Source organism: Platichthys flesus, chromosome 17 (genome assembly GCF_949316205.1).
Source record: "Platichthys flesus chromosome 17, fPlaFle2.1, whole genome shotgun sequence".
Classification (NCBI taxonomy): Eukaryota; Metazoa; Chordata; class Actinopteri; order Pleuronectiformes; family Pleuronectidae; genus Platichthys; species Platichthys flesus.
Window position 1 is genome coordinate 20,677,710 of NC_084961.1, and position 20,279 is coordinate 20,697,988.

The following is a 20,279-nucleotide window of genomic DNA, read 5'->3' on the forward strand; positions in this document are numbered from 1 at the left end:
TTTTTATCAATGTGTTTTGATTTTTGAGGGTTCTAAGTGTAAGAAGCTTTAACATCCTGACAGCTGGAAGGAAGATAACCAAAATGATACCAAGACTCCTTCTCATCTGCCTGGCATCCTTCTACTGTCTAGGTAAGTACAGTTTATATTTTAAATTCACAGTGTAGCTTAGTTCATGTGTATGAGTGAAGGATGGGAGCTGAATGAACAGAGATCAAGTTCAGAGAGCAGAAAATGCTGCTGGAGCCTGTACTGTTCCAGCTTTGACTTTGACTTTCAGTCAGCTCCAACACATTTTCAAACTGAAATCAATAACCATCACCAACAACAGGTCCCTCAATACTGATCTCTATAAAACCTGCCACTAAGTTTAATCTTCTCTCCGTTCAACCAGTGCTTGTTATGACTGTATTATAATTCTTGAATTGTGGTTTTAATTAATAGTTCACAAATTATCAACAAGGAATGGATGTCATCTTAGTCAAGATGCAAGCTTTTGTCAATATTGACATGGGTGTGAATTGATTATCACTGCATAAATATGCACAAAATGCCAACTCACAGTGTTGGTACATTTCTAGGTATTAACTTTAGCTTACCACAACCATAATTCCAATTAGTCTTTCCTGAGCATTTAGGCACATCTCGGGGCCTTCCTCGAAGGCAAGCTTGATGACCCAAATGATAAGAATTTATCATCAGTTGACTATTTCTAAGATCAAGAATGAACACTCAACCCAAATTGGGATAAAAATGTAAACATGCATCAAAGTCCATTTAAATCTCAAGCACTAAAGAATATTTGTTAACTTGGCCAGGGGATAGCTGTGGTCTAAATTGGTTATCATAAGTATTAACAATTTAACTTGCATAAATATTAAATAATCCAATTGGCAATTCAAACGGTTATCAACACGGTTAACCTGAGCGAGGTAGTCAAGAAAGAGTAGTACAAATATCAAAAAATAAATCACGGTCCACTCAAATACTACTGGAAATATTATTTAAACAGGCCGCATCCAAGGAAAGCTGTGAAGTGCAAATCAAAACTTCAGAAACTGTTTGTAATTAGGCTTTCACCTATTAAACCTGCAGTAATGGTTTACATCTGAATGTTATTTTTCCAGTTTTAATAATTAATGATCATTACATAACTTTCGAAATAACTCACAGATTTAGATGGCAACTTAAATCTATATTCAAGAGACAACCAAACAGCTTTGCATTAGTGGAAAGCAGAACAGACGGTGTTGGTGGCTCTGTGTTTAGGTCAGACAGCCGTGTGGGGTTAGAGTCAGTGACCTCTAACCTCTTAGAGGGGGTAGGGCTCTGAGTCATCATGGTCAGTGGAGCAGTTTGGGGAAGGGCAGACCAGGGACACAATAACCACCCCCCTACTCTAACCCCTCCTCCCTGAAGCCTGACTTGACCCTCGTACCCTCATCTACATAACACTGCCCTCAGTCGGCACTTAGATTGAGACCTTATTAAAGATATATGTATAAAAGGTAATCCCCCTGACAGCTGCCCATGACCGTGTCCTCAACAACCCCCAACCCATATATACTGACGACACACACACACACAGTGGCCATGAAGGAATAGGCCAACAGAAATACCCCTTGGTCATCTACAGCGGAGACACAAAGACCCTGTGGTGACTGGCATTCCCTGCAGTGTGAATGAAAACAGGTCAATGTCTCAATCTGTAGAGAGTTTAGGCCAAAGCTAACAGGATTCAAAACATGCAGAGATATGATTATGAAGCTGATGTGAAATTTTTTAGAGGGCCCTCATCCAACACTGAGCTGACTATATGAGGTGCTAATAAGCACATATTGCTTGAATGCTCTGAACCTTAATGAGTCAATTTAACATCTTTCAAAACTGTTCACTACTGCATTTGTACAGTCCATGCCTTTTCTCCTTCCAGACAGGATGGATATGTCCACGTGTATAAATACTCATCTGTTTTACCAATAGTTATAGTATGATCATGACCAGTACATTTCCTGCACAATAAGTCGTTGTGCATGATCATCATATGTTTGACCATCAACAGCACCAAAACCATCAGACTACCATCCATCACAAGTTTTGTAGTTTTTCTAAAAACCTTCTCTGTAATGTTGGGTTGTAAATTGTATGTACTAAGTGAGTTGACATATTTAATGATAAAATATGATTTTCTTAAATGAATGGCAATTAATAGTACTTCAGTAGTAGTTCATTCTTCTATATTAGAAGATTACTCCAAAAAAGATTTTTACTTTGTAATGGCAAACAAATGAAAAAGATACACACAAACACCTGCACAGCAGCCGATGTTATTTCTCTAAAGTGTCCTTAGCCGTATACAAAAAGCCAAAGAGCAATATCAGTCTCATCTATTCGCAATCTCCCACAGTCATATGTAATCCCAATTTAATTGGTAAGTCTTTAGAGACACACTGAATTTTAAACAAACACTTGGTTTCTTAAAAAGCATAAAGTTGTTTTTTCTCAGAGTGAACAGAATAGGAACACTTAGCAGGAGCAGCAGTGGCCACAATGACTGAACACCCCCTATAGATGACAAATTGTATAAGAAGAAAATTAAAGGATAAACTACAATGTTGCTATGAACAACAAAGCAATCACCAAAACTAACCCCTAGCCCATCAACAATTAAAAATATATTTTTAATTGTTAAATGGCAAATGGGGATGAAAACTCATGATAACAGATTGCTTTAGCCATTGGTGGAGTAGCAAAATTTCCTGAAGAATTAATTAGTGATATAACTGTGGAAACCGTCCCTAATGAGCTTAAATAAACCATAGACATCTGTCTCTCTACTACTGTTATTGTCCTGCTAGATTGCAGGTCTCATTTATCTAATGTGACCTCTAGTGATCCTGCAGCTGCTCTCTGTCTCTGACCAGTCCGATTGACCACATCACCTGGCTGCTCACTTCTCCACTCTGTATCTGTCCTACTCAGTCAGCTCATTCCTCCCTCACTGATTAAATCAGCAAACATTATTTTTCGTTAAAGTACAAGATATACCAGTGTGTAATTTGTGGTGAGCTAAATTTCAGTTTATCTTGCCGAACTGTCCGAGAATGTACTATTGAAAACAAAACACAGAAACGCATGAGCACACTAGAAATGTAAAAAAAAATCTCTCTGGCCTTTGACATTACAAATACTGGACTTTAGTGTGTGAGGGATCACTGCTGAGGTTGACATCCTGTTCGCATCATCATCACCAACTCTTCACCAAACAGATGCAATTCCAGCCATCACATTAGAGAGGATAGTGTGATGTGTTCAATTTGGCTCTTGTAAGTTGTAAGTATTGAAATGGTTCTTGATCAGAAAAAGGTTCCCAATACATGTACTTGGAGGACAAAGGAGGAAACGTTGGTTTTATGTTTGCCCACATATTCCCATTTTCCTGCCCAAACTTTTAGTCTACATTCAATCAAAAACCTTTCCCTCTGTAAACAGACAGAATAGAGGAAAAGGACTTTGGCAAGGGGGAAAAAAGAATGGGAAATGTTAGAATATTTTATACAGTACATAATAAAAAAAATGAATTAGCTTAGATTTGTTAATTTGTAAAGGGTATTTATTAAGGGGGGGAATAAATATATTAAATATGAACCTCCAAGCCTAACCTTTTGAAGCCTATTCTCTGGTCCATTATAAAAGGGTTAATATGAGATATTGCACTACTTCATTCTAGTTGTCAGTCCTGTCTCAAATCTCTGCATTTCTACCAAGCTGTCCATAGAATAGAAATGACAAGAGAGGAGAGCAAAGATATTGATGAGAAGATTCTTATATGGTCATCTCGACAATTCCTCTTTCTCTGTCCCTTTTTTATGGGGGCTGGACAGAAGCCTGTGAAGTTCATGTGCAGTGGTTTCACTGAACAATAGCAGTGGAGGGCTGGGATAGTACCACAGACTGGACACAATCTACCCTTCCCACCCCTCACCCCCTCATCTACACATCCACCCTCCGCACCTCTTACTCTCCCATGACCTCTGAGGGGCTAGGGGTTGCAAGCACATGGTGCTATTGTTGGGGTTTCTAGACAGCCCCCTCCTCTAAAAAAAATGTCATTATAGTCCCACCCCTATAGTGAAAATGATTCAATCTCCAATGTTATGCACTTAATCACACTTCATGCAGTTTCAGCTTGTTGGAACTTTTATAGGATATATTTAACTCCTCCAGTCTGAAGTTGCCTTAAAGGTTGTTGTCTGACATCCTTTGGTTTTTTTACTGTTATCTTCCATCATTCATCTTGATGGAGAGAATCATTTGGAATTTGAACTTTCACTCTAGAAACTAAATGTGATAGATTATATGGCAATGCAATGGGTTGGGGCACAAATATCACAGGTAAGCTCAAAACTGGTATTGAGTTTATATGGTGCACCTTTACAATGTAATGTGATCTAATACAGGTAGATAGTCCTACTGGTGAAACAGCCCATTGATATGATATTATGTACCACATTGTACAGAAAACCAACCAAGACACAAAATGTTGAATCGACTGTTCTCTGACACAGTGTCAACAAAATGTGCATAACAAATTATGAGATTATTGCAGGACTGTTTAAAGGGAGTAAATTAGTTGTGTCTTTAATGCACTTGTAACTCCATTCTCTGATAGTAAGGTTTTTTGGAATAGGATATGATGATACAATCCACTGGTGCAAATATAAAGAAAACCTCTCAGAAACTTTTTGTGCCCCCTTAAGTTGTGTTATGCTATTTAATATTACGTTATCTTTGCTACATTACCGTAAATTGAGTTATGTTTATCTGAAGTTTTGTCATAATTGAGACTCATCTAAAGCCTAGGTTATCATTTTGTATGAGTGGTCACTCTACCCTGTGCGTACTAGATGCCACATTATCTCTGGCCTTTTAGGCCTTATAGTAACCAACACTGTGTGTTTGATAATCATGGCCACATAATGCAACGCAAGTCTCCCCTTGGGAGCCCTGGATTTCATTACCAAGCCTGAGGAAGGGGAGGCTCAGGGGCTGCAGGGTTCTATCAGCCTGTCCAGACACAGCTGACCATTAGATCCTCAATCCCTTCTGCTGACTGCATCTGCTGGTGGTGGAAGGGTAGGGGTTCCATTAGAAGGAGGACATGCTAATTTCTTAATGTAACACTTAAATGCAAATTACAGAACATAAGCACAGGGAACATCTCTGCTGTATGTTAAAGCTGTGCTTGTGCCCTATCACTGTATTGTTAGTGACTTTAATTTGATAGACTCATTGCATCATTTACTTTTCAACAAAGAGCTATCAACATGCTCAGTTCCAGAGAAACTATATTATTATTATAGATAATAACCACCTCTGTGGTTTGTAGATGCTTTGATACCTCTGCCCCTACTTTCTTGTGGGTCCACAACTCAGAAGAAAGTATTTTTTCTCAATGTAACTAGTGAGGGGGCATTTTATCTATTGAGCTACATCATTTTCATGTGCTGAAGTTGGTGGAATCTATTGAAATGTTAGATTTTATCCCTGGGGTTCCTTCCTCCATAATGCTAGTTACCAGGTACCATGCAGGCTAAAAACACTTTTATGTATTTTGTTACTTTGGTTATAATAAAACAAATCTGTGTGAATTTATTAATGTATCCGGACAATAATGTTCAATAACTGAAGCATCAACTGGTCTCCACAGTGGAACTGAACCTAACTGGGAATAAAAAGACAGAAAACATCTGAAGTCAAGTTAATTTGTGGGATGTTGTGCTTGATGGTGTCTTGACAACAATAAATGCTGTCTGTGTGGCAGGACAGGGTATATGTGTCTGAACAGATGCAAGCCTCCAAAGCGACAGTGATTGTCCAGGTTCAAGTCCAAATACATTGTTACTGCTTCACAGCTGGGGAGGAAAGTGGTGGATGCCAGAGTTCAAGGCTCTTTGCATATGAGAGCATTAACACCAGAAAAGACTGAAAGAAAACAGGGAAGACTGGAAGCGTCACCAAGGTCATGGAGGAGTGGGGACAAGGGTGACAAAGAGAGGTCTGGTGGCATGGGAAAGTCACCTCAGAGATGGATCTGAAAGGGTTGGAAGAGAAGGGAGGGGTAGGGGGATGCATAAGAAGGGCAGATGGTGCCCTTGGGTGCATGTTGGCTGATAGGAGATTTTACAGAGGTTACTGGGGATTGGGTGCAAATAAGCATTGTCACAATACTATTGTCACAAATGGTCCCAGCTTCAATGGAGGCTCCCTTAACTTGACCTCTGCAATCCTTGCCAGTCTTCTTCTCTCCAGCTTGGCCATTGTCGTTTTCCTCTCTGTCTAGATGGTTTGCTGGCATTCAGCATCCATTGAGGCTCTTCTTCCGTGAAAGAATTATAGGCTTCAAAATCAAATGCAGCATCAATCAAATTAGATGATTTTTGTTGAGTGAGGACTAACTGGTGAAGACTTCCCTGATGATTGGTGTTTGACCAAGATGACCATGCTATTGTCTATGGTATCATGGGATGTTTGTTTGTTTGAGGGGTTGAAGCTTTATGATCCACCATCATTTGTTTCAATGTATTGACAAAAACCCCAACAGTTCAAGGTTGCTCTCCCATGAATAAGTCATTCCACATTAACATGAAATGTGCCAACTATGACATTTGTATCAAGTTCAGATTGAAGTCAGTTGTTTACGAGCCATATTTACGAGCTGTACTAAAACTACAGAAAGAATACTGGCAATCTGTTAAAAAGCTAAAGATTCAGTGTGCAGGATTTAGGTGGAAGGGATCTATTGGTAGAAATTCAATTTTAAATAACCCAAGTGATGTTTTTCTTAGTATGTTATTGAGTAAATTGTACGAATTGTTGTTTTCTTAAATCTAGAATGTGCCCTTTATATATAAATGCTTTACATTTACATCAGCAGGGGTCCTCTCTACGAAGGACACCATGTTTTTTACATGTTGGCCTTCGTGTATTCAGCTGAAACATTCGACATCTACCAACCACTAGATGTCACAAAATTGTACACACTGACCCTTTAATAAAGATCTGAGTTTGCTTGTGACATTTCAGACATTGTACCTTTCACAATATTTTTATCAAAAAGGTATCTAAGATTAAATGTCCTTCTTAATCATGTTAGCTGAAAACTTGCTATTTTGAAGATGCATTTTGACACAGGAGTGGGAGTAAGAGGGGTTCCCAACACTAAAGCGTAATTTGAAAGGTCCTCTGGTAATGTACATGTGATCATTTTAATCAAACTCTTAGCCTCTCTCTGATAACCCGTCTGTCTCTGTCTCCTGTCTGCAGGTGGCTGTCTGGCCTCAGAACTCTCTTTCCTGCTGGAGCCCAGTGATGTGATTGCAGTAAGAGATCAGCCTCTAATGCTTGACTGTGGGGTGCAGGGTGAGGAACCGATCATGGTGACGTGGCGTAAAAACGGTGTGCCTATACCCACAAGTCCACGGGTTCAGGTGCTGGCGAATGGCACCCTGTTCATTCAGAGCTTCCAGAAACGCAGAGAGGGGAGCGATGCGGATATGGGCGAGTACGACTGTGCTGCCCAAAATCGCTATGGCATGCTGATCAGCCGCAAAGCCAAAGTTCTCTTGGCATGTAAGTGTCTGACAGTGCATCACAACACAATAAATAGTTGTATAATTCTTGTGACTTACTTTTTCTTATGATGTATAACTGCTGGTCATTCACTCATGTGTTGAGAATCTGTCTGCACAAAAAAAAAGAGAAATGTAATTTAATGGCTCTGCAATTAAAACCCTGACGAGATAGAATCTACTAATCAACTCAAACACACTTTTTAGTTGTATCCCATTAAATCATAATTAAATGCAGAGCCCTGATCGATGTAAACTACATGGATGAATTAACATGAACATGTTAGAAGATCCTTACTTTGAAGGTGTCACTGCTAACAGATTTAACACACATTAACCATCAGCATGGTTAACCATCAGCATTACATTAACCATCAGCATGGTTAATGTCAGGAAACTGAACAGTGTTGAGGACAGAGTTTGAAAAAATTAAATGAAAAATAAAAATTGTAGAAACACAGCCAAGAATTTAGTCCCGTTTGAAGGTCATGCTCGAAAGACACTGGATCCCTTTTGTATGCATGTTTTTGTCGACCTTCTGCAAAACTTATAGGTCCTAAAACTCAACAACCACAATTTGTCAGGCAGAGCTTCTATTATAAATCCGTAGCCAAACTCAAACTGAAATGAAAACAAAATAACCTTATGATATCATGTTCTAATTGAGTGTTTAGGGGCAGAGGATTCCTCACATTATATGAGAGAAATTGTGATTTGTGAATATGGGCTAAACAGATCAAATTTCTTTTGAATTTGAACATCTCATTGGAGTAATTTTCCTAGAGATGACCAGGTTCCTTCAGAATCAGAGAAGACCTCATGCAGGTGCTTTTTACAGGCTTAATTGTGCCAACTACCACTAGTAGAATGATTTAGTGAGTAGAGTAGGTCCTTTCTGTTACGTTACAATATCCATGTGCAGTATTTTCTTGACTGAAGCTGATCTTTGTGTCTTCTACTCTTTAGCTCTTCCTAAGTTCCACACCCACCCTGTGTCCATGGCTGTGGATGAGGGAAGCGTTGCTCGTTTCCAGTGTCAGATTAATGGGGTACCTGAGGCCAAGATCACCTGGGAGAGAGACAGAGTAACACTCAACACCACTGAGAACAGGTAACACCATGCACACATACACTACAGTGTGGAACTCTGCACTGGTAAATAGGTATGTTAGAGCTTTACCCTGGGATGTTCAGGGTGAAAGCAACCTCCACGTAAACAAGCACAATTTTCCCTCAGCACTAATGCATGCTAACCATGCTAATGATGTTGTGAGCTGAACATTCACTACCTCTCTGTCAAAAAAACAACCAATGCTAGACTTGAAGAATCTCAGTGTACATCCTCAACACCCATACAACCTACTCCTACAACACGATCCAGATCTCCACAGTCTTTTTGATGTTTGTTTGCACCCTGAACTGACGAGAGGAATGAGTGATGGAATAATCCTCCTGTGTACACTGACCTCCCATCTACTCCCTGTCCAGGTACACTCTGCTTCCAATGGGTATTCTCCAGGTGACAGGTGTGAGGCAGGTGGACGCTGGGATTTTCCGATGTGTCGCCACCAACCCGGCCAATACTCGCTATAGCCATGAGGCCATTCTCAATGTCACTGGTAGGTGGACACAGATGAAGCATGTTACATACAAGTGGTCAGAGAAGTGTCTTTGGAGTGAACAAGTTTAAGTGCTCTACTCACATAATTCTTCACTCTAGTACACCCCAGACTCCTCAACATTCTGGCTGTTACATCTAAAACCAAATTATATCAAATCACCAAAGCTGACAAGTTTTTATATATAATCTTTTCTAGTTTGTTTGGTATGAGGGAAAGGTCCATCCGGCAAGTGGGCTGGTTTATAAACAGCAGATTGACACAAATGGTACACAATAAACGCCATCTAAATTTTAATGTCAAATAATGTAGTGATATGGTAATACAACCTTAATCACTTGTTTAGAAACATCTGATTCAGTCTAAGGGACATGCAATGCACAAGTGCTTTCCAAAGCATTTTCAATAGTAATCTTATCAGCCGCTGTGTGACACAGTGTGAAAGTAGAATGGTGGAAGATAGACTGCAGATCCATACTATTCATCATCTTTGTACCTTGTTTATTTTTCATTTAATCCACATTCACTCTGGTTCTTCCCTCTTTTTGCAGGTGGAGCTCCCAGACTCTACAAGGAGCCATTCATCTTGTCAGGACCTCAGAATCTAACCATCACTGTCCATCAGACGGCCATCTTGGAATGCATAGCCACTGGAAACCCAAGGCCCATAGTTTCCTGGAGCAGGCTAGGTAACAATCTAATCACATTCATATGGTGGAAGGAGGATTATTTAATTGCAATCAGCATGCATTAACTTTTAACTCACTCTCTCTATTTCTGTATCCATCAGATGGGCGCTCTATTGGGGTGGAGGGTATCCAGGTTCTGGGTACAGGGAACCTGATGATCTCAGATGTGTCCTTGCAACACTCTGGTGTGTATGTGTGTGCTGCCAATCGGCCTGGCACCAGAATTAGACGCACAGCACTCGGCCGACTTGTGGTGCAAGGTGAGGACCAACAGAGATCACTGCACCAATTTTGTGGCCACATATTTTTGGGTATCTAACTTTAGAGATGAGGTGTTTTGTTTGCAAGGAACAGTTTTCCACAGCAATAAACAGCAGTTCAGAAATACATAGAGATTATGAATTTCCACAAATTATTAGCAAAGTTAAAAAAAATTCTGTCAACATTTCATCTTACCATCATATGGATCAAACTTCATACTTGTAACAGGTCTTTCTTCTGGAAATGTATTCCACATCCATTTTACTATGTTGTACATTGAGACTGCATCAATTCTGCTAGGGATATGCCTGGTGTCCACACTACTCCGGAGTTTAAAAGCTGATAAAACTAAGAAGTATGTGAGCAGTATCTTACAGTGACACAGTTGCTTGTGTGTCACTGTAACACGATGTAACAGCATCTTGGAGATACCATTTTGCCATTCCTGCCTCCCATTTGTAGTCTAGCTCTTTCTGCACCTAACAATCAAATTTAGCCTGTTTACACCTGCAAGCACATGCCCGGTGTACGTGATCGGTCATGTGATGTGTGTTTTCAGGCTTGTTAGTATGGACGGGGATTAACAATGATATGGAGCCAAAAAGCTTGTGTAGACAGAGAGGGTTTTTAATTGTAAACGCTGTAGTATGGATGTAGCCTGAACCTTAAGTATGGTCTGACACTAATTCTTGAAGAGGAATATTGTCTAAAAACTATGAATTTATAGTGCAAAGACTATTAAATATAAGGAGTAACTTGAGAGACACTATTGTACGTGTGAGAGAAGGATGTAAACCTAAGTAAGACCCAACATTTCCGTAGCTTGGGATCTCATTGCTCTGGCTACTGCCATGATACAGTAATAGGAAGATGAGTTTAGCCCACCAACAAGTCTGAGGATGCCTCAGTTAAACACTGTCTTGTTTGTAAAGATCATTATTACTACTGAGTAATTTACAGCATCTTCTTTAACCTGTCAACACAATGTAAAAGAAAGACAGGAAATTTTTTTCTAGAATGTCTTTAATTTGTGACTTTTGACAAAGCAAGGCTAATAAATATAAAATTTTACATAAACGTGAAGATTGTCAGATAATCACAAAAAAAAAGAAACAGATGCTCTGGCAAATGTGCAGGCATTGTTGCAGCCGTTGTTTAATATAGTATCCTGCATGTGTGTGTGTGTGTGCAATTGACCGTATTAACTGGCAGTGGTGGTGAGGGGAGCGGGTGGAAAGGGTCAATACCAGAGCTGTCTTCTCACCTTTGCCCCTGGCTGTTTAGTGGGGGTGGAGGCTGGGAGCCTATGCTAGTTGTGTGGTGACACTGATGGTGGGAAACCCCTCCCCACCTTCTTTGCACATATGCACACCCCTTCCAGTTCCTTTCTCACAAAAAAGGCTAACACCAGTGATCAGCTATGTGTGTGAGTGTGAGTGTGTGTGTGTGTGTGTGTGTGGGGGGGGGGGTGGTAGCTCCCTATGACATGGATTCATCCATCATCCTATAGATGTCCATATACACAGGGCACTTATATTTCTCACTGTCATTTGCTGTTTCTTCACTGGCTGTCCTGAAACCTGCTCAGTTAGCAGCTTGCAGATTTATGGAGCGTCCCTGGTTTCTCTGTACGATGAAATTTGTTCCTGTAAGTCGTGGGAGTGAAACCTGATTTGCTACAAATGCTAAAAACCTACATTTTACGTGTCCGCAAACACACTCGTACAGACAGAGATACAGTGAAGATGAGAGTGAGGGAATTAATGGTGTTTGTATCTTAATCCATCAATACCATTCACACATGTTATAATATAAGATAAGATAAGAAGATAAAGGTGTGTTTCGTCATTGAGGTATTTGTATTTTTACTGAAGTGAAGGGCCTGAGTACTTCTTTTTCCACTGTTAACCTTTAAGTGGTAATCCATTAACTCATATTGGGGGTATTTGTAAGAAACAGGAAAATGTTATAATCAAAGCATAACATTGCACAAACATAAAAATGTGAAATGTAATAAGTCATCAAAGTTACAGGTAGAACTGTTTCGGTCTGAATTATAAACATAATATACATTATATTAATTAGGTAATGATTTATATTAAACTGGAAAAAATCATCCAAATGCACACATTTCTTCTATTGCCCTGACTCAGCTGTTTTCTGATTTTAATCTCAAAGAGCTGACAGTGGGTTAGGAGGACATTTTATTCTGGATCCTCTACAATATGACTTACTGACTGAGTAATTCTCACGACAGTTCCAAGTGCTTTACAAGTCACACATTCACACAATACTACCAAACAGTATGCTGTGGTGCTTCTCAACCACCTGAACCAAAGCCCTGATATATGAATCAAGGACAAAAAGAATGGACTGACGCTTATTATATTAGATGTCTTTTAATCTCAGTGACATCATATTCGTAATTAAGCTTTCCTTCAATTCCAGGTTTATCTGACCACATCAATCAATACTTCCTGCTGTCACACACTCAGTGATTGGCAGTGTCTCAGGTGTATGGGAGGAGAGGAGGCACTGATCTCTAATATATTCATCAATTTATTGATCAGTTTGCTCTGGTTTTGAGGTTGGGGGAAAAAAAGGCCTTTATGCTTTGGTCATCTGGCAACATGACCACCCACAATGTGGTTAAAGCTTCCTCATTATTCTACAGTGGAGCATCCAAAACTAGATCCTATTGAAGGATCATGTCAAAAGAACCCATGGTAGATCCAGTTGTATAAAAAAAAGAATTTAATATAATAATTGTGCACACATAACAGTGTATCGTGTTGAGGTCACATAGGGAGAAAACAGAAGTTTCACTGTTGAGGTTTTTATATACAAATGTACTGGGATGGACACAAAAATAACAATCAATAAAGCTTCTAGTGATTACATTTGTGCACAAGTTAAAAAAAATTGCTCTTAAAACTAATATTTCCATAGATTGAACAAAAAATGCACGACATACAACCACAGAATTATTTCTGATTATACTGTGATTAGTACTGGCCCTTAGTGAGTCCCCAGTAAATAAGAAAGACAGAATATACCAAATGTAATTTGAAATAGAAAAACACCTTATTAAATGGGTTTTGAAACACTTGGATGCATGTCGATAAAAGGTTTATGGTTAATTTTGGAAAATATTTTCTCTGGTTTCGTTAGTCTTTAGTAAGAGTATTGACCTACAATTCAGTTGTAACAGCTTGAGGTTCAAATATACAGAGGCAAAATGACTCATAGTGAAGGTGGATGTTTTATTTTTCATCTGGAGTCAAGTTCAGTGGGGATCAGTGACTGGCTGCCGGCTGTGTTTCAGTGTGAAGGTTAGAGTCTTTCTCTGTGGTCACGATCATCACGATGGCCAGAGGGACAAAGAGCACAAAATGTAGAGACAGTCACGTCAGGGCACAAGGTGCAGGAGGGGGATGCAAAGAAAAAGGGAAAGGAGATGAAGAATGACTGGCAACCTCTGACCTCTGACCCCTGACCTTGACAGGAGGATTCAGAGTGTGTCTATGGAAACAGTTGGAGGGAGGGAGAAGGTTCTGAAGTCACAACAGACACATGAGGAGGTGGAGGGAAAAGGAGGCGTGGTCTCAGGGTTAATTATGGAGGGCTTGAAGATGGATAGGATCCTAGCAGATGGACGGGCACCATGAGGGCAACCATGGTGTCGCCATGTAGAGATACACTCAAAGGGTGACCAGCCATTTTGGAGAATGCATTGACTGCAACAAATATTTTGTCCACATGTTTGCCAGACAAGATGAGCTGCAGATCTTCATGTTTTATGTAAATCAGGACCAAGTATCACACACTAAGCAACATTACCTCTTTCCCAAATGTGTTGGCAAAAATATACAAATGTCATATCTCATTCAATGCAGAGTTTTGGTTTTTCATCAATAGAATGCTCTGTATTTTTATATGTCCAAATAAACAGATTAACACAAATGTATGAATTATGATAATAAAGGGTGTTTATCACTGACAGGAATTCAGAATGAGAAAACAGGTCATTTCCTATTCTATGCTGAAAAGTAAAACCACATTTACAGATGTGATTAGCTCAAGTACAGATGATGGTTAAGAGTGAACAAAATAAATGTTTAACAATTTTAGTTTGAATTAAGATTTTACTCACATATTATCTAAATTATGCATTCTTGTTTCTAAAACCACTAAGTAGTATGAATAAAGCGCCAACAATTTCTAGAATAGGACCAGATCATGCAGTATTCTTTTTTTGCTATAGAATATTATTATTATATATTATCTATCTTTTATGTGTTTAGTTAGTTACATCTAATGCTAATACTTGTCGACTTGTGCTTGGGTGACAATTGAGAGACACAACTGAGTGACTAAAATATGATGCTCAGTTTTATGATTCAAATAAAACATTGATAAGATAGAAAATCTATCTATGATCATTAAATATCTCAGCAGGGGACAGAAGCCCCCATTACAGGCTGCAGACAATAGGAGCTAATAAGATATAATAAGATGTGTGAGGCACAGGTAAAGCTAAGGTCACCAGAATCACTCATCAATACTGAGTATAGATCGGTTGATAAACGGTCAGCTGAGGAAGCCTGGTACCTTCTAGGCATGGTGGTGGGATGACTGAACAGATGAAGGGGTGGACAGCTAAATAATGAATACCCCCCCCCCCACACACACACACACACACACACACACACAGACACGGAGCACATAATCTGATTTTAAAATGAAGGAACTGAACACTGAACAAACATCCTACTGGGATAATTTACTACAAACATATATTTTATATTACTGCTGATCACAGCTGACATCATGTTATGCTTTACATACAGTTTATGGAAGTTTAACCATCTCTCTTTATATTAATTTTAGTTTTGAAGGGTTTCATGAAAATCCTGAAACTTTCAACTTTATAAGATAATAAGATGGTCAATTCAGTTTGCATTTAAAACTACAAATAAAATATGTTATAATAATACCACTAAAATCATACAGCTCAAACAATTAAAGTTCACCATCACTGAACAAGGTATGTTTAACAGTGCGTAACATAGCATGAGTCTCATTGCTTTTTACCATGTTACCAGTTCTCACCAAGGATACTAATTCAACCATGGTTCAAAATAAACAAACAGATAGATAGATAGATAGATAGATAGATAGATAGATAGATAGATAGATAGATAGATAGATAGATAGATAGATAGATGAATGCATAAATACTTATTATTACCTTTTATAATTATTATCCCATTGTCCTCTTTGCTCCTACTCAGCTCCCCCAGAGTTCCTTCAGTGGCCGCAGTCTGTGTCCAAACCAGCAGGGGGCAGTGTTGTGTTCAGCTGTGTGGCCCAGGGTGTCCCAGAGCCTCACCTCATCTGGCTGAAGAACGGCAAGGTCCTGTTGCCTGGAAACAATGTCAAGCTGACCAACAACAACAGGTAGATCTTTAAAATCAAAAACTTCGAGAAACATGGAAAGTCTGAATCCACTTGACCTAGTCAGTGACAGTATCATTTCATTTGAGGAACATCTTGATTAGAAATATAACGTTCGTAGCAACACAAAGACAGAGGCATCAGAGTACTGTGTTGTTGTTGAACTGGATTATGTCATGACAGGCAAAGTCTGTAAAAAACAACATCTGTGTTAGTCAACTCTCACTATATAAATCAGCTTTTTTTCATATCTGAATTTCACAGTTTGACCACATGGTGGCAGTACTGCAGAGAATATTTTACTGAGCCTGTTGGACTCTGAATGTCTTCTGATGATCTCTTTGTGGTCTGCTATTGAACATGTATTACAGCCCACAGTTCATTTGCAATGTTATATGGACATTGTAGTTTAACTCTTGAACAAACGATATTGCTTTGTCGGAGAAAAAAACTGTATAGAAGAGGTGTGCTTATCTTATCCTGCAGAAGAGACAGTTGCAGACACAGTCCAGGGATTCATCAATATCGTATTTTTGTCTTCTACTTAACTTTATAATTTTTAAATATGTTCCTAGCAGGCGTGATAATCCAAATACTGGAGTAGAAAATGAATGCAGCGTTGGCAAGTTTTAATATGTTCAGCTTCAACAAATAGTGAATTTTCCCTCTAAATTCCTCACATGTTTTTTATTTCAGTAAAGGTTCAAATGGTCAAATATTCAACTAGATATCAAAGATTGGAGAGTTCCATGTCAAGTCCATAAACTGAAAACAGCATCAGAAATGTTTTTGTTTTCCCTCCACCATGAATCATCTCATGACCTCTCAGATTTATCAGGCATCCCTATAAGCCTGTATATAAAACTGGAGTTGGTCAAATCTGCTCCACCTGCAACAGCAACAGTAATAATAATATGCTACTCATACATCAATGCTTTAACATGAATCAAGTAATTATATCATTCATAATAATAATCAAACTGACCCAACCTGTATTTTAATGTTAATGTTTATGGTAAATTCTTCTGCTAATACCTTTAATTAAGTTGACATTTTTTTCATGCCAGAATTTTATATGAGATGTGGTATTTATATTTTTAATAATTTGTGAGGAGCAATGAAGTAATGTGTTGTAAACTGAAATGTTGGTTGTGCAGCACTCTGGCTCTGACCCGGATCAGTTCAGAGGATGAGGCCATTTACCAGTGCATCGCCGAGAACAGTGCCGGGACCAACCAGGCCAGCGCACGTTTGGCTGTGGTCCAGAGTAAAGACCTACCTGCTGCCCCTGAGGGCTTCAAAGTCAGCGTCCTGTCCACAATTGCGCTACAGATAACATGGATCCAACCGCCCTCAGACGTGACTGACAGCATCATTGGTTATGTTCTGCACATCCGCAAGACAGGAGGTGAGGGTCAGCCCACACAGAGTCTACTGTGAAATATCAATCATACTTCAAATTGAACAGTAATATTACATAATTATAAAAAAAACTTACTGTATGTCGGTGTGTGATTCAGAGCCTGACAGTCTGGAGCTGCAGGAAGCTATAAGTAAAGGAAAATTCCAACATGACATTACCAACCTGGAACCAGCCACCACTTACTCCCTCTACCTGAAGGCCTACTCTCCTCTGGGAGCCAGCCAGCAGTCCCACACTGTGGTGGCTACAACACTAGGTGGAGGTAAGAACATGACACACAATTATTAATAGTAAATATGTCACAGAAAGCTATCCGTTATATTTTTAAATGACTGGGTCAAAAATGTTAACTCATGTCTACATCAGCATGTGCCGTACTATTAGACATGTTGACATTCAGGCTCATATGTCACATGATCTTGTGCAACAGTCACATTAACGTGTCTGACAGGAATCTAAGTGGATTAGATTGACTAAGAACTCCTAGAAAATGATTCTGTGTTGAGAAATGCATTTTAATATGAGGCCTCAGTAGAGTGCGAGCTAAAGTTTTGTAGAGTTAGTTATCATGAAAGTGATAGAAGATTCAAACTGTAACTATTTAAACATACGTAATGTATGAAATTGATGTGTTAAGGTTGATAGAAACTGGTGGGAAATATTGTACCTAATCATGGCCTGGTCAGCCTTGAATGATGTAAAAATGGGTTTCTTGTGTAAGATTTGTTATTTTTGTATAAAAAATCAGATGTGATTTCCATCTGATGGTTAAAATGTCCATAATGCAACCATTGAAGCAATGACAGAAATGCAGATTCAATTAACCCAAAAAATGATATCAAGTTTATAAGTCTGTTTATCGAGGAATTACTGTAGTGCAGTTAACTGATTCAATTGTAAAATATTTCTTAAGCTTTCGCTGTCTGATTTGTGCTTTTTATGTTCGGCTGTCGTTCATCCTCTAATGGGAGGACAGTTAGGTTTGTTCGTATCATTCTCTCATTCCTCTCTTTTTTCTATCTCTGCTCTCTATACAGTCCCAACCCCTCCCTCCTTCTTCACCAAGGTGGTGAATTCCAGTGCTGTGCAGGTCCTCTGGGAGCTGCCCAGTAAGGCTGGCAAGGCTGAGGGCTTCAGGTTGTCCTACCGCAAGGTCCCCAATGCTGACTTCCAGGGACCCATCCAGCTGCCCTGTCACATTAATGCCCACACCATCTCAAACATGGGTGAGTGTGTAGTTGTGTGTAGCTGCATCAGAATATGTGATTATATTATGAAATCCTCTGGTCCTTCTCACAATAATCTATTTGACCTAAACAGCAGGTTAGAAAACAACAGAATCAAACAGTCCCATATGGAAAAAGAAAGAGACTAAACCATAAATTATGAAATGTAGGGTATTTGATCTTATGTATAATCTAAAACAAAGTGGTCATAGACTGCATTAGAACACAGGCACCAAAGTACAACCTCAGTGTAACAAATCCAAGTACACCTGCGATGTCCTACTTCTAGTTCTATATTCTGTTTCATGATGTGGTTGAATATTATTTCATATATTTTATGTTGTTCAGAACCGGGTCTAGTGTATGAAATCAAACTGGTGGCCTACAATGGAAATGGGGAGAGTGATTGTTCCAAGAGACTGGTATCACTGGGAGAGGAAGGAGCCAGTGACCCAAACAATGGTGAGTAGGACCACACAGTGTCCAGGAAGAGCTTTCAGCATTTGCTCCGACTGCATCTGCAACATGAAAGGATGATCATATTTGAATTAGTAAATCCACATTTGCTAATTCACATCCTACTTTATCATGTTTTATCAGAGACTTGCATGTTGGGAAAAATATTCAACTTTGATTTCATTAAATGTCTTTTTTCAAATCTCTGTCCTGAAAGAGGTTTCAGACTTGTAGCCCCTCTGTATGTGCCAGGATGTAGGATTAACAGTTTAGCTATTTTCCATCAGTAGCATGTTCCACATTAGTGTTATGTTTGTTTCCAGGTGGGGACAGTCTGTGTCAGTGCAGGGATGGAGAGGCCTCTCTGGGCAGCATCATCATTGGCATCCATATTGGCACCGCCTGCATCATCTTCTGCGTTCTATTTCTCGTGTTTGGATACCATCGCAGGTAAATCCTATCTCTTGTTAAATTTCACGGAATTATAATCCCACATGAATTATCCTCCAGCTATGTTGTAAACTGTAAACAGTCAAACAGAATATGTATTTGTAATCCGAACCTGTTTGCAGCTTTGTTTGCAGTAAAGGAACTCAGGACAGCTGGTCTGTCCCGAGGAACAACACAGGACACGTCGGAAACCTTAAAGATGAAGCAAACTGCTCCAGAATGGAGTCAGTGCCTGAGGTAGTCACTCAGAATATGCAGCTTGTTCGAATTTATTCAAACATTTCATTTATCTTTCATTATCTTTCTTTAAGTAGAGACTTGAAAATAATTATTTGACATAAATGGACATGTAGACTTCTGAGGTGTGAGCTTGTTGCCACCATATCTACAGAATGTATCAATCTTTCCTCCCAGTAATCACCAACAGTTTTATATGTTTATGACACCAACACTGGTGAGTCAATACATGACATTACTTTTTAGCCCATTTTATTTGTCCTTTTGTTATATGGTAATTTAAGCGAACACACTGTGAGTAAATATAGGTACTTTTCACAGTGGCACAGTGGCTAGAAAGAGGAAATCTCATATAAATACTATACTTGAATGATATCTGACCCCTGGTCTTTCTTCTCTCCTGTCTCCTCCTGTCTTGCTGTTGTGCCTCTTCTTGTGAGCAGGTGGTCTGTCCAGCGCAGTGCCAGGTCATCATTGAGCAGCAGTCATCAGGTTTACCTGGCATGGGCCCTGGCTAACACTGGTCAATGGTAGCAACGTTAATGCCCCCACACAAACCCCTGACCCCACCCCACTCCTGATCTTTTATAGAGGCCAGTCATAGGTTTAGTCTCCCCAAAGCCTGCTGCTGATAACCTAAGAGTAACCTACACAAAATTATAACAGAATACTGTGACAAAGCTAAAATACTGGTCCTTTGCCCCTTCCCCCAATTCCCCAGCCCTACCTTAAACCAATGCCTGTTTGTTGCCTTTATTGCCTGTGCATGTGCACATGTTGAAAAAAGCCTTCAGAAAGCATTGCCACTCCAGATCAGGCCCAGTCATATT

General features: G+C 39.4%; 1 protein-coding gene across 1 annotated transcript; it reads left to right on the forward strand.

Annotated features, from left to right (window-relative positions):
- The first annotated feature begins 83 nt into the window (after positions 1–83).
- On the forward strand, positions 84–19,974 carry si:ch211-57n23.4 (immunoglobulin superfamily DCC subclass member 3). The gene is made up of 14 exons (XM_062410354.1): positions 84–132; positions 7,327–7,632; positions 8,598–8,742; positions 9,120–9,250; positions 9,802–9,939; positions 10,041–10,199; positions 15,495–15,660; positions 16,815–17,065; positions 17,178–17,342; positions 18,118–18,306; positions 18,655–18,768; positions 19,086–19,212; positions 19,335–19,449; positions 19,893–19,974. Exons 1-14 carry the CDS (start codon positions 84–86, stop codon positions 19,965–19,967), a joined length of 2,130 nt encoding a protein of 709 aa, XP_062266338.1. The 3' UTR covers positions 19,968–19,974.
- Positions 19,975–20,279: the final 305 nt, after the last annotated feature.

Bases quoted from the DNA above. Each gene is read 5' to 3' on its own strand.
- si:ch211-57n23.4 (XM_062410354.1), top strand. From the start codon at position 84: ATGATACCAAGACTCCTTCTCATCTGCCTGGCATCCTTCTACTGTCTA. The intron at 15,661-16,814 runs GTAGATCTTTAA...TTGGTTGTGCAG, and splicing joins AAGCTGACCAACAACAACAG to CACTCTGGCTCTGACCCGGA. The intron at 18,307-18,654 runs GTGAGTGTGTAG...TATGTTGTTCAG, and splicing joins CCACACCATCTCAAACATGG to AACCGGGTCTAGTGTATGAA.